Source organism: Fusarium fujikuroi, chromosome FFUJ_chr08 (assembly GCF_900079805.1).
Source record: "Fusarium fujikuroi IMI 58289 draft genome, chromosome FFUJ_chr08".
Classification (NCBI taxonomy): Eukaryota; Fungi; Ascomycota; class Sordariomycetes; order Hypocreales; family Nectriaceae; genus Fusarium; species Fusarium fujikuroi.
In genome coordinates this window covers 3,155,606-3,171,280 of record NC_036629.1, presented here as the reverse complement: position 1 = coordinate 3,171,280, position 15,675 = coordinate 3,155,606, and the positions used below count along the sequence as shown (strand labels likewise).

Below are 15,675 nucleotides of genomic sequence, written 5' to 3'. Positions count from 1 at the left end.
CTGATAAAACTATAGTTGTCGTGTTCTCAAGCTACCGTTTGGGATCCGAGTCCGATCAATTATAAATACCTATTGCAGAAGGTTATGCCAGGCTGCCTCCATCATATCCTCAGCTTCCTGTAACGCCAAAAATACCTTCCAGTTATTATCGTTCACGTATTTTAAATCACCAGCAAGACGTTGAAATTGGGGGCTGCTGCTCAAGGCATCAAGTGCACACTTGTCATGAATTGGTCCGCCAGTCCGAGGACCTTCAACGGCAACATCGCCCTTGCGAAGATGATAATACTGCCCCGACCACATGACAACGAATTCATAGCTGCCCTTACGGTTTCCCCGTAGATCACTGGAAGGCATGGTTGCTACCCATCCGCAGTAGCCCCTTTCAGGCGACATCTGCACGGCAATCGCCTCACCTTCATAGGCATACGCATCAACCATGCATTTGATGATGCAGTCACTTGATAGAGATGTGCTGCCCATGATTAGTCTGTCTGTAGATGTTGTAGATGATGTGGATGATGTGAATGTTAGGATTGCAATTGAAAGTGTCGCTCAATTTGACGGTCTGCGTTGTTGTAGGTAGAAGAATGAATCGACCATAAGTGGACGCTGGTTCTCTTTATATAGTCAAATCCTGAACAACCAGTACTCTACTCTGCAAGGCACTCTTAAGTAAATTAAAGGGCAATGTTCGACGGCTAGTCTGGAGTTCAACTGACGACTTGAATGTTCATGCGTGAACAAGTTATCATGACCTTCTTGAACATTGACACTGAATCACATGGCCAATCCACAGGCCATCCTAGCCCACCTAAACCCCGTCCAATTAGAGGCGGCTGATTCATAGGGTACCAGAATCAGCCGGTCACAGATCCACTAAAGCACAATAGGAAACTTACAGAAGTGTGTTTGTCGCTTAAAGTAAGGTCAATTTTATCCGACGCGGAATAATCGGCATGACAATTACTCCGCATTATCCAAGCAAACACCAAATGACATCTACAAGTCATCCAGTACCACCATGACCACATCCTCTGAGGACATCCCAGGGTTTTTAAACATATCCAACGAAATCTTACTTACTGTCTTTAGACTATGCAGAAGCACAGAACGAAACCACCAAAATGACACCATTTCCAGCCTGAGATTGACCTGCAAGAGGTTTTGCCTGCTCTGCAGCGATTATGCTGTTCGTCGCTGCGGCACTTTAGACTTCAGCTGCCCAGAGAGTGTTAAGCTATTTAGCCAAGTTCTTGAAAACCCTCGAATCGCAGAGGGAGTACACGAGGTGAATGTCCGATTGCATTTTTACCATCCGTGGATTGCAGCCAGTCTTGGCAATTTTGCCGCAGCCGTTTTATCTGAATGGGGTCAACGAACTCAAATTTTCGATGCAATTGACACCAACTTGGGTGGGCAAGTTTCATTTGAGAGTCTGATGCAACGGTTCATCAATGAGGTACACATGCATAATAATGCGTCTGTAGAGTCATCTACATCACGCAACACGGCAAGCCCGACAGACTTTGCGGACAGTATCCTTCGACATGCCTACAGAAAGTATAAAGAAAGCTACGATTTGCAGAAGCTCTGTCATGGCGGCGGCGCATTCGAATTGGTGGTAGCCAAGATCTTGACGAGACTGCCCAACATCCGGCACGTCATGCTTCACGACGGTGTTCTCACAAACAACTATGATCTAGGCCGCAAGTTTGACCCAGTTGGCGAACAAGACATCTCAGCTCAAGCCGATATTCTAATTGAAGTTCTTTCTCGGCCAATACTATGGGAAGAAGCACGTTGGATCCAACCAAACGAATTCATCTGGCCTGGGGTTCCGACGAGACTACTTGTGGATATTCCACTTGCACTAGGCGCAGTAGATTCACTGCTCATCGATCAACTCTCTATCCATATATCAGCTACGCCGGATTACACAATGATGCAACTCAGCAGAGATGACCGCGACAAGTTATCAGATGCCATCAAGCGTCTTGACCTTATGCAGTTCAGCTTTCAGCCAAGGTGCCGTAGCGGTTGTGGCCCATGGATCAGAAATGAAGACGAGAATAATACGGCCAGGACAGCGACTGAGATGGAAGTCATAAACGAATACTTGGGAGCAATCTTCAACGCCGGATGCATCTCACATGCAGATATCAACCTCGGCGAGTTTTGGTACAGCCTAGGTCTTAAATCCATGCTTGCTGCTCCGACCTCAGTTGGTATCGGATTTACATGGCCCCCAGGAACTAACCTACGCTCAATCCATCTGACCGAGATCTCAGTCACCACTACAGAACTTGGAACATTGGCTGCGGCTCTTGACGTCGGATCAGAGATTTCGTTGTTTTTAGTTCACATCGGAGTTGGCTTCTGGCGAGATGCTCTTCAAACATTGAGAAACGGGCTACGTGATCCGCAGTCAGTCTCCATCAGACATCCACTTGGTGGTGAGGTTCAGGACCTCCCACAGGATCAAATTGAGTCAGCTTTCTGCTCGCGACATACAGAAGAGGGCACAAAAGCTGAATGTTATGTTATGGGCAGAATGGTAGAGAATCCACTCAGTGAAGCTGGATAGGTAGTAGACGGCTTTTGAAGATGATGCTGCCCTGGACACAAGATGACAATAGTGACGATCGATGAATAGAACCATGTTTAAGATTGCCTGAATTACTGGGCCATGAAACTATCTAGGCCGCTTGAGCCGTACGTTGGCCAACACCTACAGTGGCCTCCCCCTTCAATCGGTAAAACGCGTCAATTTCCTTCTCATAAAGCTTCAGAGCAGCTCTACGGGAAATGGTCCCCTTCTCCGTACGCGGAAGAGATCTTGTGGCATCTGCGATAATAATGTAATCTCGTCTCAAATAGCCCCTCAGCAGCTGATTCTGATCTGCTTCGTCAATAATATCCCCAAGATTTTCCATCAGCACTTTGATGGTCTCCGAGTCTCTTGGAGTATTGTCTTTCAGCTCTACCATTAGACAAGCGAACTTCTGGCCGTTTCCAATCTGTCAAACCTGTAAGCAACTCAGGATCATGCTGCAGAATATAGGCTTACATACCATTACACATCCTTTGACATTGGGATGAGCACAGATCATGTTCTCTGTTTCGATGGGAGACAGTTTCTGCGCATCCTCCAAGCAGATAATGTCGTTGCTTCTACCCATATAGAGCCAGAGGTTAGGCTTTGTCGAGTGTTTGATGAACAGATCCTTGAAGTTAAATTCATTCACGTCAGGAAAGGTATGAAAGATTCCTTGATGCAGAGCCCAGTGCTCGTTCTTAACGGCGCGCTGCTCAAACAGACCTCTCTCGATTTCTGTGTATTCAAACCCGGCGTAGGGGTGAAACGAAACCCATAGGAAGTCTTCCTTGTCTACTAGCATGTCACCCATGAAGAGGCCTTCAGTTGTTCCAAACAAATTGTGAACACGTACTACCTCATTTACCTTAGCGGCAAGCTCTGCGCTAACAGGACCTAAAGACGTTTGTTAACGAAAGTTGCAAATGAATTGGGAACTTACCTCCACCAGCTCCTATGAACTTGGAGGATCTGAACTTGTCTAATACTTCAGGATGCTGGCCCAGCTCGTTGACGTACACAGGCATAAAATGCCAAATATCAATGTTGCCATAATCTGCAAGTGATGCGAGCAGATCCATGTCAGGGTGCACGCCGACGGGGCCCATCACGCTATGCGTATCAAAGAGGAACGTCGCGAAGAGGTTCATAAATATTCCAGGACCCTATCTTCAAAGTCAGTCGCAGAATCTCGATGATGGGAGTAGCTGCCGGAACATACATGCAGAAGTACACAAGGGGAATAGAGTCTATCGCCTTTTTCATACAAGGTTGCCCATGGACGAGCGCCGTTATCACCCTCAAATGGCGGTAAGATACGAGCGGCGTCCATGGTAGCAAGCAACCCGTTGCTGAGATAGATGGGCTTGGGCAAGCCTGTTGTACCAGACGTATGAAGAATGCAGAAGGTGTCCGCCATTGCTTCATCATAGGTCTTTGCATAAGGATATTGAGGCGAGCTAGACGCGTCGAGGAGTTCTGCGACTGTGGGAATCTCCATAATACGCAGCTCCCAGGTCTGCTGGATCTTCTCAACCAGTTGATACGGCGGGTAGTCCACCGGATGAACCCAAAGGCTACATTTGGTCGCCGCAAGAAGACCCATGGCAGCTTCAATGCTATTACCCGGCGACAAAAAGATGACCTGAGCAGTGTTGTGAGTCAAATGAAATCATCGAGACATTATCCTGGTGTAATGTAACTTACTTGATATCCTACTTTGACGCAGGCCAGATTCAGCAGGAAATAGCGGATGTCATCTTGTCTGGTCAGCATCAGATAGATGCTGTATAAGCCAAAGATACTTACGCGGCCCGATATATCCAATGGTCTGGAATGATTCGCTCTTGCCAACAAGATGTTCCAACCACCAGGCGGTCTTGTTCACTGCATTGGCAAACTCGCGAGCTGTAATTTCTGTGAAGCCCTTGGAAATATCGGCAGACTTAGCAATGGAGTAAATAACTCGATCAGGTTCATCTCTGGACATCTCATCCAGGATGCAAGGGATGAGTCTCCTACCGAGATCTCCAGCTGGTGCCATGGTTGTTGGTGTGTTGGAAGTGAAACGATGAGTCGGGTAATTCTTTACGATTTTTGGAATGGGAAAGCAATGTCAATCTCAGGCTTTAAACCCCAGATACGAGGGGTTCTTACCCACCTTTCTCATTGCCATGTTGTCTCGGTGCATATCAAGTACCGATGGGTGTGCCCGCATAACAAACGGTGCCGAGTTGACGTGGATAGATGCATTATGCATTTTCTGCCCGAAAGCGCACAAACTTCCGATTGGCAAATGTCACGCTGCAAGTTGACGCCTCGAATTGGTTTTCAGCGGAAATTGCCGACGGAAAGGTGCGGAGCCCACGGCAGTTGTTGAACAGGGATTTAGTATGCGAGTTTATGGGGCATACAGCGTTATAATGAAACAAGCAAGTATTTGAGTTCTCGTGGGGCTTCCATTCGGGGATCCAAGATCTCCGATGTCGAGACTGATAAGGGGCCAGGGATTTTGTGCCGTTTTCAATCACCGAGTAGTGATTTGTTGTTTTGTACGGGTGCATGTATCTAGTAGCCACGGAAACACTCAAAGTCTTCACGAAAACAGTTGCTTCTTTCATCTAACGAACATCACACCACGGCATCGAAGCAGTCAATTTTTCGATACACAGCACCTTCATATCTAAATCCAAGCCATCTACAACGCCATATCTATAGCCATGGAACTGGAGCCAATTTCTATCCGGGATCCAATCATTGTTGAGGTTGAGACTCCCACTGAAGATCCCGACACGCCCCCAGATGGCGGATACGGATGGGTCATCATCTTTGTCTGCTTCGTTCATACATTCTGGATCAATCTCTGGGCTGGATCCTGGGGCATCCTACAGGCAGCTCTGCTTCGAACGACTCTCAAAGGCTCTTCGCTCAGCGCCGTGTCATTCGTTGGTAGTCTCGGTGTAGCCTTGGGTCCTGCACTCGGGATACCAGCCATCCGAATAGTTCGTGTCATCGGAGCTCGCGCAGGCATGACGATTGGCATCGCCATCTATGGCCTTGGCTGCCTAGCGAGCAGCTGGGCTGTTGGAAGCCTCGTGGGGTTATTCTTCGCATGTGGAGTCTCATATGGCATCGGTTCAGCTTTCACCGACACTTTGTATAACACTCTTCCGGTATTGTGGTTTAAGAAGAGGCTTGGCTTGGCGAATGGCATCGTCAAGCTTGGTGGCAGTTTTGGGGCTCTTGTTGGAGCTGTTTCAGTCGGCTATCTGACTGAAGGCGTTGGAGTTGCCTGGACCTTTCGCATACTGGGTATTGCGTCGCTTGTTACTGGCATACCGACCGCTTTACTCGTCAAGGACCGCGGTGCTCCCCCGGAGTATCCTGTTAAATGGTCTGTCTTCAGAGATGCCTGTTTCTCATGGCATTTCGCAGCTGGCGCAGTGGGAATCTTTCCCATATATGCGCCAACATTCTTCCTCCCCTACATCAACAACGCTCTTGGCTTCTCAAACTCTACATCCATAGCCACGCTTGCCTGCCTTTTGGTATGTATGTCAGTAGGTCGAATCCTGACAGGCTATGCGTGCGATAGAGTTGGTTCCATGAACGCCTTGTTCTTTGCCTCTTTGGTAAATGCGGTTTCTCTATTCGCTGTTTGGCCCTTTTCTTCCAACCTGGGACTGGTTCTCTTGTTTTGCATCCTCAACGGACTGTCGAATGGAGGCTTTGCAGTGGCCATTCCTACAGCCGTCGGTCGTCACTTGCCAATCGATGATGCGCCAGGAGCCTTGAGTTTGCTTTTCACGGGTTGGGCACCTGGTATAATGGGAGGAAATGCAATATCGGCGGCTCTTATTCAGGTCACGCATGCAGATGTTGCGGACTCCATTGTGCCTTTTCGGCCTGCCATGTACTATTTTGGCGGGACAGCTTTACTTAGTACTGCTTGCGGCGTTGTAGCTCGTTTAATCTACAGCCGGGATATGCGAGTCATCGCATGATAAGACAAGGGATGACTGTAGAGATATATCACGTAAGGTTCTATATTAGCTGGTGATTAAATGTTTGACTCTCGACGTACAATGCATGCTTTACAGTGAAAATACCTTCAAATTCATGCTGAATTATATTCATGCAGTCTTTGGGTGATATGTGTGACTCAAACTCAGTCGTAGCCAGGTTGCTTGCATTCTCACCCTAAGAGACAGGTCACATCCACAACATGGTAAACTTCCAACGTGGCTATTCTACTAGATTTCATCAAGAGCATCACTAGTTTCAAGCACGATGGAGCAACTGTAACGTTACTCGGCAATTAGGCAATTGGTCCAAGAGGTATTTCGGACTTGACCATAAAGACTGTACGTGTACGATATGATATTTTGAGGCCGAATTTCGGAAACTTCATCGGACAAACTGCTCTGAACAACCTCCTTTTTCCCAGGTTTTGCGTGACTCTTTTCAACTGCCGAAACTCAGTTGTTGTTACGAAACGAGTAATGCGGGACAGAAAATGTTGATAGCCGAACATACCACTCGGTATAAATCAATGCAATATCACCATTACCTTACCGCATAAACCACCACTAGTCCTGCCCTCTCAAGCTATCTCATCACAACATCACCAGAATCCAATATTTCTCATTGTCTACAATGGCCGCAGCTGTATCCAACGCTCATCCCTCCTTGCCTCAAGCAAGACCCTCCTCAGCCGGCCAAAGTCACTCCGGTCTTCTTAAAGTTGTCAGGTCTGATCAGCCCTTCAAATCAGCAGCCATATCCCTCGTTTCGCTCCCACCTGGAGCCCTGTTTGCCAAAATCACCGAGGCAACTCATGCTCCCCACGCTACCTGGACTTCGTTCCAGACTGGCCGTGATAAGCACATGGAGTTTAACTCTGACATTGTCTTCATCAATCACTCCTGTGATCCAAATCTCGTGGTTGATACCACTCGCATGGAGGTTCGCGTGGCGGATGATCGTCATATCGCAAAAGGTGACGAGCTGACTTGGTTCTATCCGAGTGCGGAATGGGAAATGGCTCAGTCGTTTCCTTGTGAATGCGGAACAGAGAGGTGCCTGGTTGCCATTCGGGGCTCGCGATATGTTGAGCCGGAGAAGCTGAAGGGGTACTTCTTGAACAAACATATACACGAGCTCATGGAGAAAAACGGGTCCAAGCAGTAATCTGCTTTTGACTCTCAGACCTTGTTATTGTAGCATGGAACTCACAGCGAAGCCGTGATACTATCTCTATAGTCCAATAACAATAACGAGAGTCTTTTACTTAAATCGTATTGCTTTACAATCCATGAATCTCAGTAAATTGAAATCCGCGTTTATGGAGGTTCTGTTCAATGATAAATCGTGTTATGTTACCTGCATTCACGAGCCTGAATTTGTTCTTCATCATGATTCCTCCATTTGCTATTACCTTGGGGAATGTTAACCCTGCTGTTGGCTTGTTCTCTTTTTAAATATACGAATAAACAACAGCCGCCGCTACCGAATACCAGCATAAGCCCATAACGGACTCAGAGAGTTCTTTCCCGAATGTTTGTACTTATGATCCCTGCGAGGTCTTACGTGGCCTGCATCTTGGGACTTTAGAAAATAATTAATTTATTACACTTTAGAAAAGGCTCCGAAGCCCCTGTTACAGATTTGACAATTCCGGTAACCGGTTTGCATTTATGATAGTATGTAAATGCGCCTCGGCATGTCAGAACCGAAGCCTGAGGTTGAATACAGGCTTAGGAGGTACAATAGCGAATCGAGATTTGTCAAAATTAGAGCTCCATAGCGATCACCCTTGTCCAGTCGATCAATGTCCATTTACCGGAGTGGGCCTTGAGCTCGGGGGAACGGAAAGGAAATAAGTGACAAAAATATACCAAAGGCTCCTAACATCTCGGTTGAGCTCTTTTGATTATTGCTTAGAGCCTGACAGTGTACAGTCGTGGATAATCAACGTAATAGGTAATGAGAAAACAGGAGGCTTCCCAATGATTATGGAATTTAGTCGAATCTCACTTGGTGCGGCGATACTCTCGCACTACCGGTTTCACCCAATACCTTGCTTGATGATCTTAATGCTTAAAGCTGGGGCCTCGGCCTCCTCGGAAGTACCAAAGTCTAATTTGAGTTCACCAGCATTGCCATGCACCGCAAAAGAGGAGAAGGCCAGGGAGTGCCCACCAAGAATGGAGGCTCGGGCCGTTGCCGCCTGTTAGTCATTGAAAGCGTTGGTCCGAGAGTCAAACGGTCTTAATTTAGGTTGGCTCTGTATCAGGAGAGGAGGATAGAGAGAAGAGATAACTTATATTGATTGGTCGATCTAGGCGCGGACACCAAGTACCTGTTCCATTCCACCAGTCAGGACCGTATTCTTGTCCTGCTCAGCATGGTCCGCAGAATAAGCTTTGTACTTGATACCGGCAAAGGACTGGGCGGTGATCCTGGACCCATCGGCGTCGACAAAGCTCACGTCATCACCAGGACGCAGCAGATATGCGATGGAGTATCTATGCCCCTCATCGCTAGCACGACCATCTCTGATGACCCTGTGAACACAGGAATACAAGGTTTTTCCCGACAGGAAGCGAAGAGTGTCGCCAACATTGATGACGGCGTCGTTCTCCCGCGGCTCGACCCACTCCCAATTGCCGTTGCTGGGTTCAACAACCTGAAGTCCCCACTCATCACTGAAGAGAACAGTCAAGGATCCCAGATCGGTATGCTTTTGATGGGTGAGCTTTCCAGGATAGCTCAGCATGGCAAGGATGGTATCGGATGGTTTTTCGTGGTCGTGGTACTCCAGGAACTGACCAGGGACGCCTAGAGCCTGTGAGTAGCAGTCCAGCAGAACGTCGACTACACGCTCACAAAGAGCTACGTAGTCGGGGATGAGCGTTCCAGCCTTCTTGAACACTGCAGGGAGCGTGGAAGCTATATTAGTTCCCAGATCGTGCGTTCCAATCTGCTTTGAAGTCAGTCATGAATCTGCCGAACCGCTCATATGGCTTACAGCAAGATGTTCAAAAGATTCGTCAGGGCGGCTGGGGTCAACGGCGGTGAAGGTGCCTTTCTTGACATATCTTGAAACTAATCAGCACTGTGCCATTCATAATTGCGGTCTACTTACCCACGCGTAGGAACGCCTTTGCTGTCAAGTTGCTTGATGTCATCAGGCTGACTGAAATATTCCTTCATTGCCTTGAGAACTTCTTTCTTCTTCTTGGGTAGACCAGCGGCACCACTACGGTCAAAGTCTAGGTAGAAGAATCCGGCTGTACGGCTTGCACCCATGAGCTTTTCAATCTCTTTCGCATCTCGTCTCTCAAGAGCGGAGTAGTTGATTGTCTCAAAGGAGGCAATTGGGATGCTGTCAATGGCAGAAGGCATGGTCAACGTTGTTTCAGATGTTGGAGATGTGGGATATTTTGATAAGATATCAGTAAAGATGTTGTAATACACAAGCCTAACCTGTTCTCTGTATTCTGGATAGACAGCTTATATAGACTGGTTCAATATTAACAATAAGTAGCTACTTTCTGCGCCGAGGTATTATTTTCATCATCTCTCATGCCAATGGGATATCTTTGCCGATACTATGGCTGTAATGTTACATATCTCCAGCACATGAAACTCGATCAAGTGAGTGGGAATCGCCGACGACACGAAGCTCCGGCATAAAACAAACTATTCCTCGTACATCCACGGACTCTTGATACAACTAAACATTAAACTTAATACATAACTAGAATGATTTGTCTTGAACTTACGCAAGTGGACCCAAATACATCATGACCTCGTGTACACTATCCATGAACACACCGGCAGTCACCGAATCCGGCAGATAGAGCTGGAAGGAATCATACGATATCAAGCATACATAGATGCAATGGAACTTCCGAACGAAACTTTGTATTCCGTTTCTTACATCCACTGCAACATCCGTGACTTGTCCGACAATACGCAATACTTACGACCCAGCAACAAGAGGTATGGAGTATGGGCTCATCATTCTTGGCCCGGGAGACACTTTCCGAGTACCGATAGGTTTATGGATGCAAGTACTGCTCCGATGGCTAGTTCCAACTCAAAGGGATAGTTCCCGACAGATGACGCTGCAACCTGGCTTTTAGCGGAGTTACATGTATACTATATTTGCGCCACAGTTCTTGACGGAGAACCACATTCCATCCCACAGGTTTCTGAGAACTGATACCGGCTTGGTTATATCACGCCGGCTTGCAATCTCCCTCGCTCATATCGACATCTACCTTGTCCATCTGTGGGAAAATGTCTATTCATTCTCTTTTACTTTCGCCCTGGGCGCCCTTGACAGTACTTCTATGCGGACTGTTATTCTACATTCTTCCCTACTTTTACACCTACAGACATCTACGAGGAGTTCCCGGCCCGCTGCTGGCTCGCTTCTCAAATCTATGGCTCTTCTACATCTGCCGCAAGTCCAAGCGCTCAGACGCAGTGTATGATCTCCACGAGCGACTCGGACCCGTGGTCAGGATCCAGCCGAACCACGTCAGTATCGTTGACGAAAGGGCCATACCTCTTGTCTACGGCCATGGGAAAGGGTTGGAAAAGTCGTAAGCTGCACATTCGTATCTTTCTGATGTCTATACTCACTTCATCAAGATCCTGGTACGATTCGTCAATTTCCCTTACTCGAAGCATCTTCACGGCGAGGAATCGCGCCGAACATGCTCGCAAGAGAAGATACATCGCTCATAGCTTCGCCCCCAAGTCGTCTCGTGCGGCCGAGGGGCCAATTTCCGACAAAGTGGAGCTTCTGGCCCGCAAGTGGGACGAGATAATCGACAAAGGGCCGCAGTTTGACGGGTTCACGCACCTCGAATGCAGACGATGGTTCACGTAAGTTCTTTCGAGACTCTTCGGCCGACATACACTAATCTTGCAACCAGGTACTTGTCGTTTGACATCACCGGCGATCTTCTCTTTAGCGAGCCATTTGGGATGCTGAGGAATGGCTCTGATCTGGTCAAGGTTGAGAACAAACCCGGGTCCTACGTGTCTATGATGAACAGTCTCGCACAAAGGAGTGCCGCCGTCGCGACTCTTGGTGTTTTACCTTGGCTAAAGCCCCATGCACATAACCTGCCTGATCCCTTCTTCCACAGAGGAATGGATGGGCTGCAGAACCTGCTGGGCGTGACTTCCGCTCATGTCAAAGAACGCATGGCTGCAGGACAAGACAATCATGATGATTGGCTCTCACTTTTACTTCGAGCGCGTGATGACCAAGGGGAATTGCTCAAATTCGAAGAGATTGCTTCCGAGTCCTTGACCTTGTTCATGGCAGCCATTGAGACCGTCAGCAACACGCTCTCCGCCATGATGTACTACCTCGCCACTTCACCCTCTTCACTGCAAAAGCTGCAAACCGAGCTGGACTGTATACATGTGCCAGCAACAGTCGCGCCGTTTACGAGTGTTCGGGCTCTTCCATATCTAGACGCTGTGCTGAACGAGACAATGCGACTACACAGCGTCCTCGGGATCGGTCTTCCTCGAGAGGTGCTTCCCGGGTCCAAGGGAATTCAGTTAGACTCTTTTTACTTCCCTCCCGGCACAGTTTTGAGCGTCCCAATCTTTGCCATTCACCGGTCTAAAGACATATGGGGTGCAGATGCTGATAAGTTTCGACCTGAAAGATGGGAGAAGCTGTCAGACCGCCAGAATACTTCGTTTATCCCTTTTGGCCAAGGCCCGGCAGCATGCGTCGGACGTAATCTGGCAGAAGTTGAGATGAAGATCATTGCGGCGACTTTGATAAAGAGGTATGACTTTTGTATGATGGAGTCCCAAGTGGAATCCACGGAAGGAACAACACGTAAGCTCAAGAAAGTCAACATTGGAATTAAAAAGCGGCAATAAGAAACAATATTGGAGGCTTGCGATTGGATGGATAAAGTACTTAATAATAAAGAGTATCTTGTCTTGAAATAATTTATTCTGTTTTGATCAATATCTCATGTCAGACTTGTAGGGTAGATAGCGATCCACAGGCAGGTGCAGAGACGGGAGGGACTTAGCTAGCATCGTAAAATGCTATAAAATGCTGCTATCAGTGTTAGCGCTGATGTCGTGTCACCTCCCGCCTCAAATGCCGCCAAACCCACTAGGGCCGAGGTCTCTACACGTTCCACTTATATCGTCATGCCGAGGTAGGCGTCCACGTGACGTGTCATTGACGCGTTTGCTTCTGAAAATCGTTTTAAATCATCGAGACTCGTTGCTTATCCTCGTCAACTCGACATAATCACTGCATCTCTTTTACCTCATCTTGTATTATCTTAATCATGGTTTCAGCTCAGAACAAAGGCCGTCGCGAGACGCTCACGGTCGTGGATAACAGAACAAACCAAACCTACGAGATCCCCATTACTCACAATTCCATCCCGGCGACGGAATTCAAGAAGATCAAAGCCGAGGCTGGCAATGATCGCCCAGAGGATGAGACTACGCAGGGTCTCAGGGTGTATGATCCCGCGTACATGAATACCGCTGTCGTGCAGAGCAAAATCACATACATCAACGGCCTAGATGGCGTCCTTCGCTACCGCGGATATCCGATTGAGCAGTTGGTCGAGAAGAGCAATTTTCTCGAATCAGCGTATCTTCTCATCTACGGAGACCTTCCCACCAAGGCGCAGTATGATGAATGGCAGGGAGAGGTGATGCATCATACATATATTCACAGCGATATCGAGAACATGTTCAAGTCGTTCCGCTACGACTCGCATCCAATGTCCATGTTGAGCGCGGCGTTCGCTACGCTCGGTGCGTTTGCTCCCGAGGCTAATCCCTCGCTTGCAGGGCAGAAGCTCTACACCAACGCTGCTTCGGGCAATATGGATTCCCTCAAGATGCTGGACAAGCAGATTCTTCGAATTCTCGGAAAGGCTCCTACTTTGGCGGCTGCGTCGTACAGAATGCGACAGGGCCGACCCTTCAACCGCCCTGCACAAGGCTTGTCATACACTGGAAACTTCCTCTATCTCCTGGATAACCTGTCTGAGCCAGACTACCAACCTCATCCTGTTCTTGCCAAGGCCTTAGACAAGCTCTTCATTCTCCACGCCGACCACGAAGTCAACTGCTCCACCGCCACAGTCCTGCAAGTTGGAAGTTCTCTGGTGGATCCTTACAGCGTTGTTTCTGCGGGATGCGCGGCACTCTACGGTCCATCTCACGGAGGAGCCTCCGAATCAGCCATCAGAATGCTTATCGAGATCGGATCCCCCGAGAACGTCCCGGCCTTCATGCAGGCCGTTGAGAGAAGGGAGCGCGTCCTCGTAGGCTTCGGCCACCGCGTCTACAAAAACGTCGATCCCCGCTCAACAGCCATTCGCAAGCTCGCCGAGGAAGTCTTCGAGGTCACCGGCCGTAACAAGCTCCTCGACACGGCCCTGACGCTCGCCGACTACGCGCGCAAGAGCGAGTTCATGCGCAGCAGGAACCTATACCCCAACGTGGACTTTTACTCCGGCCTGATCTACCAGGCCATGGGATTCCCGCTTGATTTCTATCCTGTTTTGTTTGCGGTCCCGAGATGTGTAGGCTGGTTGGCGCACTGGAGGCAGATGATGTTGAACAAGTCAGGCGTCAAGATCTGGAGGCCGAGGCAGCTTTATGTTGGAGAGGGGGAGAGGGAGTATGTTGATACCGAGAACCGAAAGGAGAAGCCCGATGCTACTGTTTTTGATGCCCCTGTCAAGGTTGAGCATGGAGGCGAGAAGCAGAGAGCTGTTCTCGCTGCTAGTGCAGGGCTAAAGAGCAAGCTGTAATTCGTAAGAGAGAGTTGGGATTTTTGTGTATTTTATCTGGTCTTTTGAGCTCATCAGCGCTGGCAATTTTTCAAGGCTGCTATAATATTATGTTACATCTGGTATTGCCAGGACAAGTATTGCCGCATATTTTTACCGGCAAGTAGGCGTCGTCGTCAAGCGCGGCCAATGGCAAGGCGAAAACAAAGTTGTCGCTGCTGAAAGGACTGGAGGCGGTGTCGTCGATTCACCAGAAGAGCGTTGGATTCTTGAGGCCTCGCTCATCTGTACCCTGAATGACGTTGCTAAGTGCTGCCGACAAACATAGGACATTTCGACAAGATAAAACAAAACAGACAAATTCAGTCATTCAACCGCCCGCTTCAAAACCACTCTCAGAATGTTCGACTACACGCAGCCAACATTTATTCCCAAGTAATTACCACCAGGACTATATGTCTTATTATAAAGCACTGCAAGACTCACTCGCTAAAAAGGTGCTGCAAGATGCTGCCATATGTGACCTGAATTAACGCTATTTAGCTTTCAGAAATGTCATCATGCTACCAGAAAGTCACAACGAATCTATGTTCTATAAGTCTAAATTATCACCTGTATTGGCAGCGTAAAGCATACCTTCAAGGGCAGCAATCGACAACATAGCTCTATTACATATTGGCCAGGCAACAAACTTGATACCACTGGTACGGGGACTGCGCACCATCAGTCTTGACAGTACCCTTCCAGAACTCGCAAGTCCCCTTTTCATATCCATTGGTAGCTTCATTATAAAAGTCAACAACCTCGCAGTCGGGATAATCAGCGCAAGCCTGCACGCAATCCTTGGCATTATCCTTTGTTCCCGGGCTGCTTAGGTACTGCAAAGTGTTCCCTTCGACGAAGTAACCGTATATTCCACAGGCCGTTGGAGCCGCGGCGCAGGGGGCGGTACTGGTTGTCTCTGCGGCGGTGGTTGTAGTCGTAACATCAGCTTCCGCAGTTGTTGTTGTCAGAGCACCAGTTGTAGTGGTGCCGGGCTCTGTCGTTGTAGTGGTGGCGATGACGGTAGTCTCAATAATAGTTGTGCCACTGGCGGTAGAGGTTTCACCGCTAGAAGTTTCTTCCATTGCCGTCGTAGTGGTACTGAGGACTGGGCTAGTCGTACTGGGCTTGCAAGGACTAGCGACAACGGTCGAGGCGACTGCCAACGCCACTAGGAGTGATTTGCCGTGGATCATCGTTTCTGAGTTGCGAGGTTCTGTT

The 15,675-nt window shown here is 48.4% G+C and overlaps 9 protein-coding genes; 5 read left to right on the top strand and 4 right to left on the bottom strand.

Moving 5' to 3' along the window:
• Positions 1 to 69: 69 nt before the first annotated feature.
• FFUJ_12917 (uncharacterized protein) lies at positions 70 to 483 on the bottom strand (the record flags this gene model as incomplete). Its single annotated transcript, XM_023567771.1, has 1 exon — positions 70 to 483. One exon carries the CDS (start codon positions 481 to 483, stop codon positions 70 to 72), a length of 414 nt encoding a protein of 137 aa, XP_023435097.1.
• A 541-nt stretch (positions 484 to 1,024) lies between these two features.
• Positions 1,025 to 2,587, top strand: FFUJ_12916 (uncharacterized protein; the record flags this gene model as incomplete). The annotated part of the gene is made up of 1 exon (XM_023567770.1): positions 1,025 to 2,587. The coding sequence occupies one exon, from the start codon at positions 1,025 to 1,027 to the stop codon at positions 2,585 to 2,587; it is 1,563 nt and encodes a 520-aa protein (XP_023435096.1).
• Positions 2,588 to 2,699: 112 nt separating this feature from the next.
• FFUJ_12915 (related to nonribosomal peptide synthetase MxcG) lies at positions 2,700 to 4,640 on the bottom strand (the record flags this gene model as incomplete). XM_023567769.1 has 6 exons in its annotated part: positions 2,700 to 3,020; positions 3,075 to 3,493; positions 3,540 to 3,762; positions 3,819 to 4,241; positions 4,304 to 4,356; positions 4,406 to 4,640. 6 exons carry the CDS (start codon positions 4,638 to 4,640, stop codon positions 2,700 to 2,702), a joined length of 1,674 nt encoding a protein of 557 aa, XP_023435095.1.
• Positions 4,641 to 5,316: 676 nt separating this feature from the next.
• Positions 5,317 to 6,600, top strand: FFUJ_12914 (related to monocarboxylate transporter; the record flags this gene model as incomplete). Its single annotated transcript, XM_023567768.1, has 1 exon — positions 5,317 to 6,600. The coding sequence occupies one exon, from the start codon at positions 5,317 to 5,319 to the stop codon at positions 6,598 to 6,600; it is 1,284 nt and encodes a 427-aa protein (XP_023435094.1).
• Positions 6,601 to 7,252: 652 nt separating this feature from the next.
• FFUJ_12913 (uncharacterized protein) lies at positions 7,253 to 7,786 on the top strand (the record flags this gene model as incomplete). Its single annotated transcript, XM_023567767.1, has 1 exon — positions 7,253 to 7,786. One exon carries the CDS (start codon positions 7,253 to 7,255, stop codon positions 7,784 to 7,786), a length of 534 nt encoding a protein of 177 aa, XP_023435093.1.
• Positions 7,787 to 8,936: 1,150 nt separating this feature from the next.
• On the bottom strand, positions 8,937 to 10,003 carry FFUJ_12912 (related to gibberellin 20-oxidase; the record flags this gene model as incomplete). XM_023567766.1 has 3 exons in its annotated part: positions 8,937 to 9,578; positions 9,627 to 9,696; positions 9,744 to 10,003. The coding sequence occupies 3 exons, from the start codon at positions 10,001 to 10,003 to the stop codon at positions 8,937 to 8,939; spliced, it is 972 nt and encodes a 323-aa protein (XP_023435092.1).
• A 900-nt stretch (positions 10,004 to 10,903) lies between these two features.
• FFUJ_12911 (probable benzoate 4-monooxygenase cytochrome P450) lies at positions 10,904 to 12,520 on the top strand (the record flags this gene model as incomplete). XM_023567765.1 has 3 exons in its annotated part: positions 10,904 to 11,211; positions 11,261 to 11,497; positions 11,548 to 12,520. The coding sequence occupies 3 exons, from the start codon at positions 10,904 to 10,906 to the stop codon at positions 12,518 to 12,520; spliced, it is 1,518 nt and encodes a 505-aa protein (XP_023435091.1).
• Positions 12,521 to 12,945: 425 nt separating this feature from the next.
• On the top strand, positions 12,946 to 14,433 carry FFUJ_12910 (related to CIT2-citrate (si)-synthase, peroxisomal; the record flags this gene model as incomplete). Its single annotated transcript, XM_023567763.1, has 1 exon — positions 12,946 to 14,433. One exon carries the CDS (start codon positions 12,946 to 12,948, stop codon positions 14,431 to 14,433), a length of 1,488 nt encoding a protein of 495 aa, XP_023435090.1.
• A 647-nt stretch (positions 14,434 to 15,080) lies between these two features.
• Positions 15,081 to 15,650, bottom strand: FFUJ_12909 (uncharacterized protein; the record flags this gene model as incomplete). Its single annotated transcript, XM_023567762.1, has 1 exon — positions 15,081 to 15,650. One exon carries the CDS (start codon positions 15,648 to 15,650, stop codon positions 15,081 to 15,083), a length of 570 nt encoding a protein of 189 aa, XP_023435089.1.
• Between the last annotated feature and the right edge of the window lie 25 nt (positions 15,651 to 15,675).